Below are 15,416 nucleotides of genomic sequence, written 5' to 3' on the forward strand. Positions count from 1 at the left end.
AAACATTTTGGTAAAGGGAATAACTTATCCCTTTACTGGATCTAGTGGCTGATGGGGGCCTAAGACTGAAATGCAGTAAGGGGGTTGTGTAGCTTCTTGTTTTTAGCTTCTTGATAACCAGTGTGGGGGATCAGAAGCACTGTTTCTGACTGGTTGGTGAATTTACTGCAGTGTTGGCCACCAGTTTGGGAGAATCTGCTCTCCTTTTGCAGCCTGCCCATGATAACTTTTGTTGGCCTTCTCTGTACTTTTTCAAGATTGGGTGACCAGAACTGCAAGCAATATTCCAGATGTGGGCCTACCATGGAGTTATATAGTGGCATTATGATATTTTCTGTCTCATTTTCTATCCATTTCCTAATGGTTCCTAATATTCCGTTTGCTTCTGCACACTGAGTAGATGTTTTCATAAACCTATCCATGATGACCCCAAGATCTCTTTCTTGACTGATAGCAGCTAATTTAGACCCCATCATTTTGTGTATATATATTTGGGATTATGTTTTCCATTGTGCATGACTTTGCATTTACCAACTCTGAATTTCATCTGCCATTTTATTGCCCAGTCACTCAGTTTTGTGAGATCCCTTTGTAACTGTTCAGTCAGCTTTAGACATAACTATATTAATTTTGTATTGTCTGCAGAAACCTCACTGTTTACCCTCTTTTCTGGATCATTTATGATTGTGTTGAACTGCACTGGTCCCAGTACAGATCCTTGAGGGACCCCACTATTTACCTCTGTACTGTGAAAACTGATCATTTATTCCTACCAGTTACTGATCCATCAGAGGACCTTCCCTCTTATCCCATGGCAGCTTACTTTGCCTTAAGAGCCTTTGGTGAGGGACCTTATCAAAGGTTTTCTGAAAGTTAAAGTACACTATATCCACTGGATCACCCTTGTCCACGTTTGTTGACCTCATGAAATAATTCTAATAGATTGGTGAGGCATGATTTCCCTTTACAAAAGCCATGTTGACTCTATCATGTTCATCTATGTGTCTGATAATTCTGTTCTTTACTATAGTTTCAACCAATTTGCCTGGTTCTGAAGTTAGTCTTACCAACCTGTAATTGCCAGGATCACCTATGGAGCTTCTTTTCAAGTTAGGTGTTACATAACTATCCTCCAGTCATCTGGTACAGAGGCTGATTTAAGCAATAAATTACATAACACAATTAGCAGTTCTGCCGTTTCGTATTTGAGTTCATTCAGAACTCTTGGGTAAATACCATCTGGTCCTAGTGACTTATTACTGCTTAATTTATCAATTTGTTCCAAAATCATCTGGCTCAGCTGTGGGGATCTCCCTCACGTCCTCTTCAATGAAGATCAATGCAAAGATTTAATTTAGGTTCTCCACAATGCCCTTGTCTTCCTTGAGCGCTCCTTTAGTGCCTCAATAATTCAGTGACCCCATTGTTTGTTTGGCAGGCTTCCTGCAGCCGAGTAATTGCTTTTACCATCATATATTTTTCAATATCTCAATTTAATTGAGTTAAACTGGGATTTTTGATGGCATATGGGTTAGTCTTCACACTCGTTTGGAACTTGAGTACTTATCCACTCCTAACTTTTAGTAAACTGAGTTCTCATTTTTCTTCAGAGAGTGGGGCTTATCAGTGCACAACAAAGTCAAAGAAGTATCTAAGAGCTCAGATTGGGGCAAATCAGGAACAATAAAGGACAGCAACTGTTACCAATGTCTGTTCCAACTGCCTTTCATTTTCCTATAAATGAATGCTTGGCATAATATTAAGAGGTTTTCACATAGTTGTGGATTATTAGCCTTCATTCTTAACAGCTATGTTCATTAAGGTAGATCTTATGTTTTAAAGTCACTATAAGTATTCCAAATACCTCATAGGTAACCCCACTGTCGGTACCAGCATCCCATGGTATCAGATCCTGAACAACTTTCTGAACCCAGCCACAATCCTTGGTACAAAGGTCTTCAGCTGACAGGCCTACATTCCAGTCAGGACTGGGGCCTAACATGGTAAGGAAAGACATCAAGTGACGAGTCCTGTCCACAGAAAATTCAGCAGAGGGAGCAGCTCTCCTGCAAATAAGAAACAGGAAGACATAGTTAACCGCTGAAGTGAAGTTTGCTATTTGAGCAGCAATGAGATTTGTGCTTTAAATAGAGAAAGAACTAGTCAGCACAGACCCAACGTATATCTCAAATATAGAGAGAAAAAGAGAGATGTGATAGGGTGAAGGCACGACACACACACTACATCAAGACAGCCTTTGTGTATTATATAATGAAATGGCTCTTACTTCATTCAAGGATGTTTATGATTTATTGTATCTCAGTGGCTTGGAATGAAGAGTTGTGGCAAGTGTCCTTATTTCATAGCCATGTAACAAAAAAGCCTTGTCAATAGGTTTTCATATACATAACAAATTAAAAACGTTGAGCAACATAGCAGGAAGTACCATGAAGTAATATTCATTTTTGATTGTCAGGATATTTCTAACCAGCACTGTACTGTGGCTTCAATTTAAAAAGTGCGTAGAAGTGCAACTTAAGAAACCCAATTATTAGTTAGATTTTAGTACTCATGTAAGTGAGAGCTTGATGGCACTGGCTAGACCCAGAGAACAATGCAGCCAGGCATTGTGCAAGATTTCTGCTAATGTACGTCAATGATGATGTGTAAGTTCCCCTACTTTTCCAGTCCTTGCCAAAGATTCTCTCCAGAGACTGTTAATCATGTGATCCTCTGTGATGTAGACCAATAACTACCAAATTCCTATCCAACTAGAAACTAAAACCAAATCTGAACCAAGATCTCTATTCACAAGTGACAAACTAGAGCATTAACTCATTGTGCCATCTTTCCTATGAACTGCAACTGCTGGGTAACTTTACATAACATATTTTCTTACTAGTGACTTTGACCCAGATCTGGCAATTCTACTCAGTCAAAATTCTTTCTGGCGTCAGTGGGGTTTTTTTTTCCTACAGTTACATGCTTGAGACCAATGCAGATTCTTCGTTTTTCTCTCACTCCTATACCAAAGCAATCTCTGTTTTATGGGCATTTGAAGATTAGTTATGCTCTAAGTTTTGTTATTCTTTTTCAACCTGCCTTTCTATGTTAGATAGCTACATGGGCAAAATGCATGTACATTGCATTTCTTCCCCAGTAAGTGGGAGTTTACTTTATCCATTCGTGCTCCCACCACTGAAAAAAATGTAGTGACTAATTTGTATATTTCCCCTAAATTTTACCATGGCTCCTAGAACTCCTAATATATTAAGAATCAGAACAGACCAAACACACTTTTCTCTATTACTTTTCTTTAAGTTTATATGGTTCAGAACTCAAGTTTCAAATTTAGTTGCCCAAGTTAGGGTGCCCAGTTCCCCATTTGAGAACCCAGTTGCAGACATGAATGCCCTAAAGTCAGAAGTGGACGCCAAAGTTTTTTTTACCTAAAAAAAATTAATAGTAATATGTTTGATTCTGGTGGTTCTTTGTCCTGAATCCATAGAACTGTTCATATGCTATTGTTTTACGGCATAAATTGTTTGTTGAATTTGCTTATAGACCCCAATAGAAAACTTCACAACTGTCTGGTGAAATATCCAAGTGCTTTATTAACTACTGCTGGATTCATATGGCCTGACTCTTGTTAGGTAACTCTCCATATTGACTTGTCTTTTAAGGTACTATTCAATGTGAGTAAATGTATCAGAATTTGATCTGAATCTAATATTTTTGATAGAACATACCTGTAAGTCATATGGTAGCGATCACACTTAAACAACCTGAATACTGAAATAACTGACGTAATCTCATTTACTGCGTTTATCTAGGGCACAAATTGGAAAGTTTTAAAGGCAAGCACTATACAGTGTAACTAATGAATATATGGCCATTTTGTGCACAGTTACAATATGAAACTTGTCATCTTGTCTTTGATTTTCTTTCATTTCAGGTCCTGATGGAGGCATTCACTCACATGCTCTTCAGATGCAGACAACAATGAGAAGTAGACACTGTCCTACTGATTTAAGAGAGATTATTAGAAATCCAGAACAAAGGATACTTCAGCCACATTTTTCATGGAAATCTTTTGTAAATTGCATCTGACGAAGTGGCTTCCTGCTCACGAAAGCTTATGCCCCAATAAATGTGTTAGTCTTTAAAGTGTCGCAGGACTCTCGCTGTTTTGCTAAAAACAGACTAACACGGCTACCCCTCTGGAACTTTTGTAAATTACTATTCTCTGTTATAGGTTTGTTTGAATCCACCGTTAGAAAAGTAAATATTAATCATGTTCTCTGAATAATATAAAATCAATCAATTGCCCATTTGAGTCTAAATAAATCAATATTGAACCTGTGTATAAGCCTTTGTGAACACTTTGCTAGTAAGATATTTGCTCTTTTTATACAGATTTCTGTTATTTCATATATACTGTATAATATTGTTTAATAATAATTATCACTTCATCTTCAAAGCCCTTTACAAACATTAATTATGCCTCAACTCCACTGGATGGTATTGTATACCTTAGAGCATTAGTATCAAAGAAGAAGAATTGCGAAGATGACATAAAATGAAGAATCTAACTAGGCGCTACTGTATGTGGAAAACTTAAGACATTTTGATAAAAACCAAAAATTAGTGTATAGGAGACAACTGTCGTGCCTATACTTCTGAACAGGTTATAATGCTAGAGTATGAGGAAATACAAGAAACAAAAGATTTTGACTGCAGACATGAACTGGCTGAGGAGAATACTGACTGTTTCAAGACTGCAGAAAATAAAAAATGAAGAGATAAGAAAATGGTTAGGGCAAGAAATAAAGCTGTTACAGAAGATTCAAGAAAGATGACTATGATGGACATGAATCAAGAATGGACCTGGAAAGGATGCCATACTTGACAATACATATCAGAGCATAAGGAACTAGAAATAGAGGAAAACTGAATATGTGTTGGATAGACATGGTGAAGAATAACACAGAACAAAAAAGTTGAAAGATTAAAAAAGCCATGAAGCTGATACAAGACAGATAAACTTCATGTGTTCCATTGTCACTGTTGTGTGGATGGACAGGAATCAAAGTAGTAGGAGGTAAGTAGTTATTTTGCCCATTTTACAAGCAGAGAGGTTGGTGCCTTTCACCACCACACTTTTCAGAAAACAGCTGATAAATTCCATTGTACAATGTCATCATGTAAGATTGATAGATCAATTCTTCTTATTTGCTTTTATACACAGTGTGGTGCGCTAAATCCTTCCCTGACATACTTCGGGTGCAATGAAGTACAAGGAGGTCCTCCATATTAGAGCTAGGCAATATTTTTTGAGAAAAAGTTTATTCCCAAAAATTCAGTTTCGAGTTGACTCAAACTGTTTGTGAGTTTAGGTCAAATTCAGCAAATTGTTTTTGTCAGAAACAAATGGAAAATACGATTTCCAAAACAGTCAAAAAGTTTTGACTTTTATGTTTTGAAACAAATCTTTTAAAAATGTAGCTAGGTTCATCTAAACACAAGCAAACAAATAAAGGATAAAAAAAAAACCCTTCCTCGAGCCACAACAAACTTCGTTGGGGTCAAACAAAATGTTTAATTAGGTCCTAAATGATTTTTTTCCCCCGGTTTGGCCACCAAACTGAAAAATCATTTATTCGCCTAGCTCTACTTCATAGTCCAATGTCAGTTACCATCATCTAAACCAGAGTAGAATCTGACCCACAGTGTGTAAGATAAGACATGGCTAAGCAAGCTGCCATGTTAGGTCATATCATAGCTAATAGTTCTGAATTTTAGGTCTGAATTTTAATCCTGGCTGTGCTACTGATTTGTTGCATTGCATTGGGTAAATCACTGTAAATGACTGTAATCCACAGAACAATTTAGCCCTATAACACAAAGAAACACTTTTCTCTGTTCACTCTGGTTTTCAAATTAGCTTGGCTCTTCTTTTGATTTAATTCCAGGAAGTATCATGTAATCAACATATGGATAATGCTGCATTAATGTGAATGTTGTACACAAAACCAAACCCACAAATTATTGCAGTGACTACCCTGTCCCAAGAGTACAGGTCATTGCTTCCTGCAGAGACCACGGGGTATGTCTGAGCATTTGGCTGGTGGGGCTTACTCAAGGAGATTCATACACTTTAAAGCCAGAATGGCCCACTAGATCATCTAGTCTGAGCTCCGGTAACATAAGGGTATGCACTGGTATTCCTTTAATGTGTACGGCACATGGGAACTAGAAATGAGCCCAAACCAAAACACTTGCACTTTTGGAAAGTTTTGATCCAGATACAAATTTCATGACAAGCCCCATACTCAATGGATCAAGCTAACTCCCTAGATATCGACACCAGACAGTGGACACTACCGATCCTGATCTGAACTTTATGGCTGAGGTTTCCTTTTGAAAACACATTAGCTTGGACATTTTTAAATGTTTATCATCTGAGGTGCAGATATAAAAGATTATCTGAAATACATTATCAGAGAAATTATCTGTGGAACTTCTTCCTCTATACCACTGCCTATTTTTGTCATGGATAGTTATAATTAGTAGTAGAATATCCATACAAATTTGGATCATATTTCAATAATGTTGCCAGAGCATTCAACATTCGTACACTATTTCTAGAGCAATTGTCATTCAGAAGGTAGGCTACTCTAAGAAATGGATAATGGTCACTGCCTATGTGTAAGTGGGAGTAAATGATTCATTTTGTTCAATCTGCTTTTTTTTTTTAAGTGGAAAATTTGAAAACTTTCTGGTGACCACAGAAATGAAGAATTCGTAATACCGACTAGAAACGAAGTCCTTCCCCCTACAGCACTGCCAACACATCTGAATCCTGGCCTTATGCATCTTATTCTAATCTTGAGCCTTCCTGGAGAAAATAATGCTAATTATTTAGCGGACTAAAGCATGCAAATTGGAAAAAACTAATGTTAGTTGGAAAAGACCTATAAGGCAACCTAGTTGTTCATATGGGAGCAAGGGTAGGACTGCTGCTTGCTTTCTAGTGCCTAGCCTTTGGTCATTCTAGTTTTAGTTTTTTATGCAATAAGGATTCCATTACTTCCTTTGGATTATTGAACCACCTTTAAAAAAAATCTCATAATTAGAAAGATTATCCTAATAGTCACTCTAAATTTACTTTGTTTCACTTCACTTATGAACAGAGTCAGATGTGTCTCCATGTCCCCAGAAGTGACAAGCCAACACAATAATTCACTTCACACATTTCTAACCTCTCATCCTAAAATTTCATGGTCTGGTATTGTTATTCTTAGACCGATGATGAAATCACTGAAAAAAGACCTTATCACATACTGTAATATAATTTAAATGAGCCATTTCACAGTAAGAATCTGCCATAGTCTTAACACTAAACAATCTCTGTTAATTTTGTATTCTGAATTAAACAGATGGCTCCAAATGGTGTAATCGAAGGTATAAAGGAGCTCTCCCCTGCCATCTATTGATGAGCTGGAGGAAAAGGGGCACACCATCTTTGCATAAACACACCTACATTGCCTAGATGATCAACAGGCAGACCTGTTTAAGTCTTGAATTTAAGTCTTGAATGTAGGGGTAATGAAATGTTATCCTTATTGTATGCCTTTGAGGGGGTCACCCTAAAAGTAAATTTACTGGCTAAGCAAGGAGTAGTGATGCAAAATCCAAGTGAAAGTCAGAGGAGAGATGGGGACAGATGTTCTTATTTGTAGTTCTTACTATGGATGCTGTTTAAAGAGTCCTAGATACAGTTTGATCTTCTTGCACTGGTCAGATCCAGTTTAGTGTCCTGGTTTCTGCTCGGTGATTATTAGAGCTGAAATCACTTATGAGCAGGTCTAAGGGGATGAACCATAGACCTGATGTGAGGACAATGCAGAGGATGCAACAACAATGAGGTTCCCCGCTATCCAATGAAATCACTAAGGAGAAAACACTAAGAATTGGATCTCAGAACATGGTATCACAATTAGAGGTATAGGCAGCAGAGAAGTTGGTGAACATCAGCAAAGTTGACAGTGGCAAAGATAGCAGCAACAGTGGAGAGCAGCGGCAAAAGCAGTAACAAGCTACAAGTGGTGGCAGAGACAACCCATGAGAGCAGGAGCAGCAGAGTCATTGCTTGAGTTCTCCTTCAGTAGTAAGGGGTGAACTCGTGCATGCCTCCCTGAATTCTGGGACTTCGCTGCCATTTGTGAGTGGGGTACAGTGGAGGCAAAGGGGAGTGGGGTATTAAAGGGCTATTCATCTGTTGCTCTTTCACAGTGGAAGGTGGGAACAAGTGAGACAAAGGACTGCTGTCCAAGATAATGTGGGATGGGCGTTTACTTATGGTTTCCATTATTTTAGAATCATTGTGGTGTTGTTTTCCCAAGTTAATGCAGAATTCCCTCTCCCTTTTAAAAAACGTTTTGTTTTGTTATACACAGACACATTGCTTGTGAGTGGGGGAGTATTGCCTCTTAGAGGTGCATAGGGGTGATGTTTAGTTTGTCCCAATTTCTGAGTAGTGCTCAAGCCAGTTCTGTTTTGTAATGATAAGAGGAACCCCTAGATACTGAACAAGGTTCATGTTGCTGCTGACGCCACCTGGCAGAAGGGCTACAATAGGAACAGAATTTTCTTTCCAAGCTGATGTCTCTCTCAATAAAAAGCAAATATTACCCTTCCCTCCTACCCCTCACCCTCTCCTCCCCCCCAAAAAAGTAATTTCAAGAAAGTTTCCTCCAGTGAAACTTGGACCCTGTTTTGCAGTGCCCACAAAGTCAACGGTTCAAAACTGAGTCTCGCTTTTTGTGAGACACACAAAGAGAAAATACAAGTTGCAAAGCAAATCCAAACCCCCCAGATAAAATGCTAGGAGACAACTTTGATTCTGGTAGTCCCCGATCTGTAATTTGTAGCAGACACCGTATTTTTCCAAGTGGGGTTGAATCTCTCTGCTGCTGACAGGTCCTGTCACATGATGCTGCATGAAGGAAAGAAACAGATATTGCTCTCATTCGAATTCTTTTATTCACCCTCTCAAGTCTCTTTTGTTTTCATCTGTCACTGTGATTTGGCCAACCATTAGCCATTGGAGTTGTGCAGTAGGTTTTCTCATGCAGGGCAAGACCAGTGAAGACTGTTTTTCTTCAGTTTCCAAAACCCACCCCACAAACGTGACTTTGCTTTGTGCAGTTTGCCATAAGTGAAACTCTACTGTTACATTGCTGAAGTAGGGAAAGAAGGCAGGCACTGACAGTCCAACGGAAAATGGCATTTACTGCTATGTGTTCTAGCATTTACAGGGACACTAGTGAGAGATTGGTGAGGAGAAATGATTGAATGTGGAGAAATCCTGAATACTGAGTAGAAATATTGAAAAACAATATTATACAGGACAAAATCTGCTATACCAAAAGTATATTTTTGGTGTTTTTTTTTCTTGTTTTACACAACATGAAGGGAACAGGAAGATGAGTAGGCAACTGAAGTCTTTGGGACTGAGGGGGTATGAATTTGATGACTGCAAACACAAGAAAAAGATAGAGCTAACACTACTAATAGTTTTAATGTATAGTGTTGTTATTGAGTGCTGACAACGTGCTCAAAGATGTACCAAACACAGATGGTGATATATCCCCTGCCTCAGGGACTTGAGAGTCTAAAATAATATCCTTCATCTAAGGATCTCCTTACAGAGATGTTACAGAGATGGCACAGAGCTGACTTGGTCTGAGGGATGTGTGAAAAATGCCTTCGGATGCGTCTCCCTCTTGACCCAAAGTGTTGAGCCAGGAGCCACAGTGACAAATACTTTTTTTTCCCAAATGCAAAGAAAATAGAAGGCTTGAGAGTGGCAGGACCTTTCAGAAAGAGGCAATCTATGGCCAAAGCAGCATTCATGGTAAAGAGAGAGATAGTGAAAGGAGCAATGGTTGCAATAGCAACAGCGGTAAATGCTCCATCTTTGACTGCATGTTTCAGAGAGGATTCAGTAATGGTAATACATGTCTTCACAAGAAATATTCTAATTCCAGTAATACACGTCCAAGACCAGTTTATGTTGCCGTTTCTTCTTCTAACCGATCAAAACAGGAAACATTTGGCACTGAAAGAAGCATTCAAGCTATTGGGCTGTACTTACACCATGTTCATATAGAACACGAATTTGCCCCTGCAGTTGTCCTTGTTGTTAGCTGTAGTGTTTTTAAGTGCCTCGAACACAAGGTCAGATATTGAGCATGATGAGCACAGTCAAAAGTGTGTCAGGCACTTCTGCTGCAGTAGCAATGGAGAGAAACTTGAAAGTCTTAAGCAACTTTAGAGATGTTGAAGTGACTATGGCTCCTTGATAATTGTCACAGCCTCCGTTTTGGTTGTGACTAAAGAACGATGCCAGTGAGCAAGTGGGAGAGTAGAATGGGAAGGAAGAATGTAAGATTGTTATGATAGTTCTTTTTAAATTGGAAAGGACTTCTAACTCAGGTGGTAGAATCAAATACTATTGGTTTATCTGGGGAAAGCTGGTTGAGTCTATGGAATTTAATCAGCTAATGGCAGTTTTGTGATTTGAAATAGCTGGTGCCTCTACCTCTCCAGGATTAACAGGACGACTGGATTAAGGCATAAGCCTTATAAACCCATTCTTACAGCCCAGCTCCTAGAGTCTGACATAGGTGCTGGAACTAGAGATGCGGGGCGTACTGCCACACCCCCTGGCTTGAAGTGATTTCCAACATATACAGGGTTTACAGTTTGGTTCATTGGCTTTCAGCACCCCCACTATGCAAATTCTTCCAGCACCCCCGGAGTCAGAGGATTACATCAGAATCTGAGATTTCATTTAAACAAAAGATACATTTTGAGCCCTTGTGGATGTGAAGAATAACTTAAAAACATGACTGGAGTGTAACTGACGCAGAGTTGTCTACCTGAGTGTACTGAGAGCCTGAAATAATAGCTCGGAGATGTGAACTGCACCATGTATTTCTATGGGGCATTAACTCCAAGATCCATTATTTTGGGGTGCTCAGTCAACACCACTCCAGCAGAGGTCTGTGGGTGTGTCAGGAGCAGAAGAGTGCAGTGAGCCCAGCCCCTTTGCTCCACAGACAGATGCTCCAGCAGACAGGCTGTAAGTATGGAGACAGCCCTGCTGCCCTCCCTGCTGATCTAGAGGCAAATGGACCTCTACTGCCACTCCTGAATCGGGAGTAGGGGGCCTCTGTGTAGGAGTCCCTGTCGCTTGCACAGCACATGGTGCGGTGGAATCCTTATGGTGTGCTTAGTGCCCTGGCTGGCTTTCATTGGCAGAGGGAACTTTTTGCTACTCAGAAAAGTTTCCCTACCTCCCCAGACTGGATATTGGTGTGGGTTTGGTGTGTTTTCTCTCTTCTCTGACACAATTTTTTTGAGGTTTTACAGAGATTACAATATAACTTTTTAACATACAGCAGTTACAGGATGTAGAATGACAGTATTGTAAAACCAGTTCTACATGTGAAGGGCTCATGGACTGCTCTGGTTTTACACAGCTATGAAACTATGGGCATCATATGTCAGACAACTCACCAAAAAGACCTACCTCAGCAACATAGATAAGATACTTTAATGCAAGCTCCCAGTGGCAACTTACAAGTCCCTAATACAGCACAGACTGCAACAGAACACTAAAGTATCTGCTTAGATAGCCCCTAGGAAAGGAACTTGAGTAGAGCTAAATAAATCAAAGTGCCAACTATAGTAATGAAGTTACTAAGGGACTGCACATCTAGAAGTCCTAGGCTGACTGTGCCTCTTCACACAATATCTAACCTGCGAGTCAGTTAGCAATACATTAGTAATTCTCAGTAAATGCTTTCTTCTGAATCTCTTGGCAGCACATCAACAAGCTAAAGCCATGAACTATCCCTGGAGCTATCTATCCAGTACCTGGACTAAACAATTTTAAGAAGTTTGCCTTCGGTATCCCTTGGAGTGGAATTTAGAGTGAGATTAAATCCAGTGAAGCATGGTATCCAATATAACAGCATGGCAGTAGCTACAGAAAGTAGCTACAGAAAACATCACTTTGTGCTAATACAATATAGATACTCTACCATTCTTCTGTAGGTGGCATGTGGGGGGAATTAGCTGATCACGTGACAAGGAAATCTGCATATCCACTGGATGCTATACAAGAACTATCCAGTGGGTCAACAAAACAGGCATTTTTGTATTCAAATACTGTCGCTTCTTTAAGAGGACAGCCCCCAAGTGACTGTTTGAAGGAGGTGTTTATTCAGAATGGTGGGTGATTTTTCACTGACACAAATGCCATTGTGCGAATGGAAGCACATCTCACATAGTGCTGTTCTTGAACTGCCAGCTCTATAGTTCCCAGCAGCACCTACACAAAATCTGTTTTTATTGACTAAAACTTAAAGACATGCTTCAATCACATACAAAGAAAAAAACCTACCTTTTCATGAGAAGAAAGGAAATGAAGAAAATGAACAAGGTCTGGAATTGAGTGGAAAACAGTGATTTAAAATCCAACAGCTGACAGAACAAATAAGGCAGCGTATTAGGAAAAGAGTTCAGAAAGCCATGTAGAAGAATAGAAGCATCAATAGGAAAACACAGAATTTTATCACCAGACATTGACAGCTGAACATAAAGATGGCATTTCATAGTCACAGAGGAGGGAGAAGGATGCTTGGAGAATGCATTTAAACAGAACTTCAGAAGTTTCCAAAGCACATGAGCCTTTAACCTGCTGAATAATTTAAACAGGAATACAATGAGAGTCCTGTGGCATCTTAAAGACTAACAAATTTATTTTGGCATAAGCTTTCATGGGCAGAAACCCACTTGGTTTTGCTAAAAACAGACTAACACAGCTGCCCCTCTGGAATTCTTAAACAGGAATGTGTCCCAGAAGACTCAGCAAAAGTAAACAATTAGAAAAAAAAGGAAAATGAAGTCAATGAAATATGACTTACACCTATACAAAGAGGAAGGAAAGTATTTAATGCTATGCTTTTATCAACACTGTCTCCCTCAGCCCCAAATCAAAGAAGTTGACCGTAAGACTATTCTGTTTCATAGTAAAGGAAATAAAAGGAGGCTGCACAAACTCTTGGTCACTTCCTTTCAGGCTTCCAAAAGAGCTCAAAAGCACTGGACTTTAAGTAGCTGAATTGGTTATACAACTGAGTGAGTGACCATCTCATTGACACTAGCATAAAAAAGTTTCTGAGAGACAGCAATGCTGTTCTGAAACTTAATCATAAGACTTTGAATGTTTTTAACAACCTCACAAAATAAGGGACAGATTCTGCCACCAGTACACTGAGTAACACCTCACTCTGCAACTAACCCCAAAGAAGTCAACTTAGCATAAGAAAGCACTAAATTGTGCCAAAACTTTTGTTTTCACATTTTGAAATATACTAGAGTACCTAATAGGTAATATAACATAGTATGTAATGTGCAATATAACATACATACATAGAATGTAAGGCAGCTTTATTATGTATGAACGAGAGGACATTTCCTTTATGCAGAAACTTCTGAAATACTTCTACAAGTTCAACTTAAGTCCTCATGATGGTGAGGGGTGAATTTCATCCGCTGTGATGAGCTTCATGGCATGCAGTCCTCTAAAGTTTTCTTCAGCTGGCATATTTACACACAAAATACATTGGGCCATATTCTCACATGGGGTAGAACCGTCTCTGCCAGCAGTCACACTGATTTCAACGGAACTGTTCAGAGAGTCAGATTCTGATATCCTTGTTCACACTGCATAGCATCTTTCAGTATATTAATTTTCTGTAAAACCTGTTTGATTGGGAGCAAGGTGAGTCATGCCATGAGCCCCTTGCTGGTCTTGTAACAGATGAAATTCAGCCCAAAACTGGCCACCTGAGTTTTTAACAAGACAACAACAAAAAAATTTTTTCACAAGGTTCAGTTAGGTTGTCAGGCCTGGACCTGTGTGTTTTGAGTTAAGACTAGAGAGCTTCTCTTCTGTCCCAGCTTCATCAAGCACTCCCCTTTAGAAGACACAAGCAGGCCTTCTTATCTCACATGGTTGGTCCTGATTGGCTACTACCAGCCCTTCTAGCTGCTGGAGGACCAAGTCTTGTTGATTCTGTCAGTATCAGAGCCTGAATGCCTCTTTAGGCACTGCTCAGAGGTCTAAATTCTCACTGCCCCTCTTTTCTAGGTAATACTTTCCTTTGGGCAGTAGTGGCAGTATGGCAATGGGGGCAGTGAGGACAGAGAAAACCCGGTACATACTGTCACACTTCTCCTCATAACTGCTAGCCATGTGTCCAGTGAGATATCATTTGAAAAGTAGTACCTGGATTATATCTGCAAGTATGCAAGTGATGGGACAGAACAGATCAGTTTTAAGCCTAGTAGATTTAATAAGTAACCAGCAAACTTCAGAAAGGAAAAACATTAAAGAGGATTGAATAATGGCCGTTGAACTCATAATTCTAAACCATTTTGTCCACAGTCTCTTGTAGAAGGCATCTTTTCATTTTCTCGCTCACCTATTACAGTGATTTCCTAAGGACATAAGGTATCTGGAAATTTTCTTTGCTCCAGCCCTTTTGGAAACTATAGAACTCAATTATAAACACACACAGCCACATTGTGAACCCCTTATTTGTACCGGCAAGTGGATATTCACATGAGTATCCTACTGAAGCCAATGTAACAATTTGTGTGACTATTTGCCCTTCCCAGTGTAAGAAAGGGGCTTAGAATCTGGCACAATAATTTTGGGGGTTGTCTTTAGTCTTTATAATCACAATTAAATTTAACCTAATGGGTCAGTCTTGATTCTGTCAAAATGAACACTGCATGCTATCTATTAAATGTACTAAATATTGAGCCGCTCTCATTCCTCTTTAGATAAATGTAAAGGTCCAGATTCTCCAATCTGCTAAATTCAGTTTGCATCACATAAGTGAAGAATTAGGGTTGAAAGCTTGTCTACCCTTTCTAGTTAGGGCCAGACAAGCCTCTAATAACCATTCTGTTTAAACGCTGATATCCTGAGAAGAACACTTCTAATAAAGACCTGTATTGTGAGCTCCTTAACTTTCCCTATATTGCTTTCATTCTTTATCAACTTCTTTTCCACAATATCAGGTATTTTATGTTACAGCTGCATTCCTCAAAATGTAAGGTAAACATGTTTATTGTTTAGCCAAAACATTTTTTATCACTTTGGTTTATTATTCAGAATATTTGGAATATTCAGAATTGCTACAGAGTGTTCCTTTTGCCAGGAATGACCAAGCCACTGCTGGAATATCTACAATTTGTTTGCAGCTACCACAAAAATTTTCTCAGAATTTAGAACTCACTCCCATCTGAGGAACAATCACGTTTATAAATAG

General features: G+C 39.1%; 1 protein-coding gene across 8 annotated transcripts in view; it reads right to left on the reverse strand.

The window, feature by feature from the left end:
* SPON1 (spondin 1) overlaps window positions 1-15,416 on the reverse strand; it is a 678,179-nt gene that overhangs the window by 18,816 nt on the left and 643,947 nt on the right. For all 8 annotated transcript variants that reach the window (XM_067532126.1, XM_067532125.1, XM_067532124.1 and 5 more), the window contains one exon: window positions 1,865-2,066. In XM_067532126.1, the coding sequence (XP_067388227.1) occupies window positions 1,865-2,066 (202 nt within the window). The remainder of the gene's footprint in view (window positions 1-1,864; window positions 2,067-15,416) is intronic.

This window comes from Emydura macquarii, unplaced genomic scaffold (genome assembly GCF_026122565.2).
Source record: "Emydura macquarii macquarii isolate MOO-44397 ecotype Brisbane River unplaced genomic scaffold, CSIRO-AGI_Emac_v2 contig_3240, whole genome shotgun sequence".
NCBI classification, from domain to species: Eukaryota; Metazoa; Chordata; order Testudines; family Chelidae; genus Emydura; species Emydura macquarii.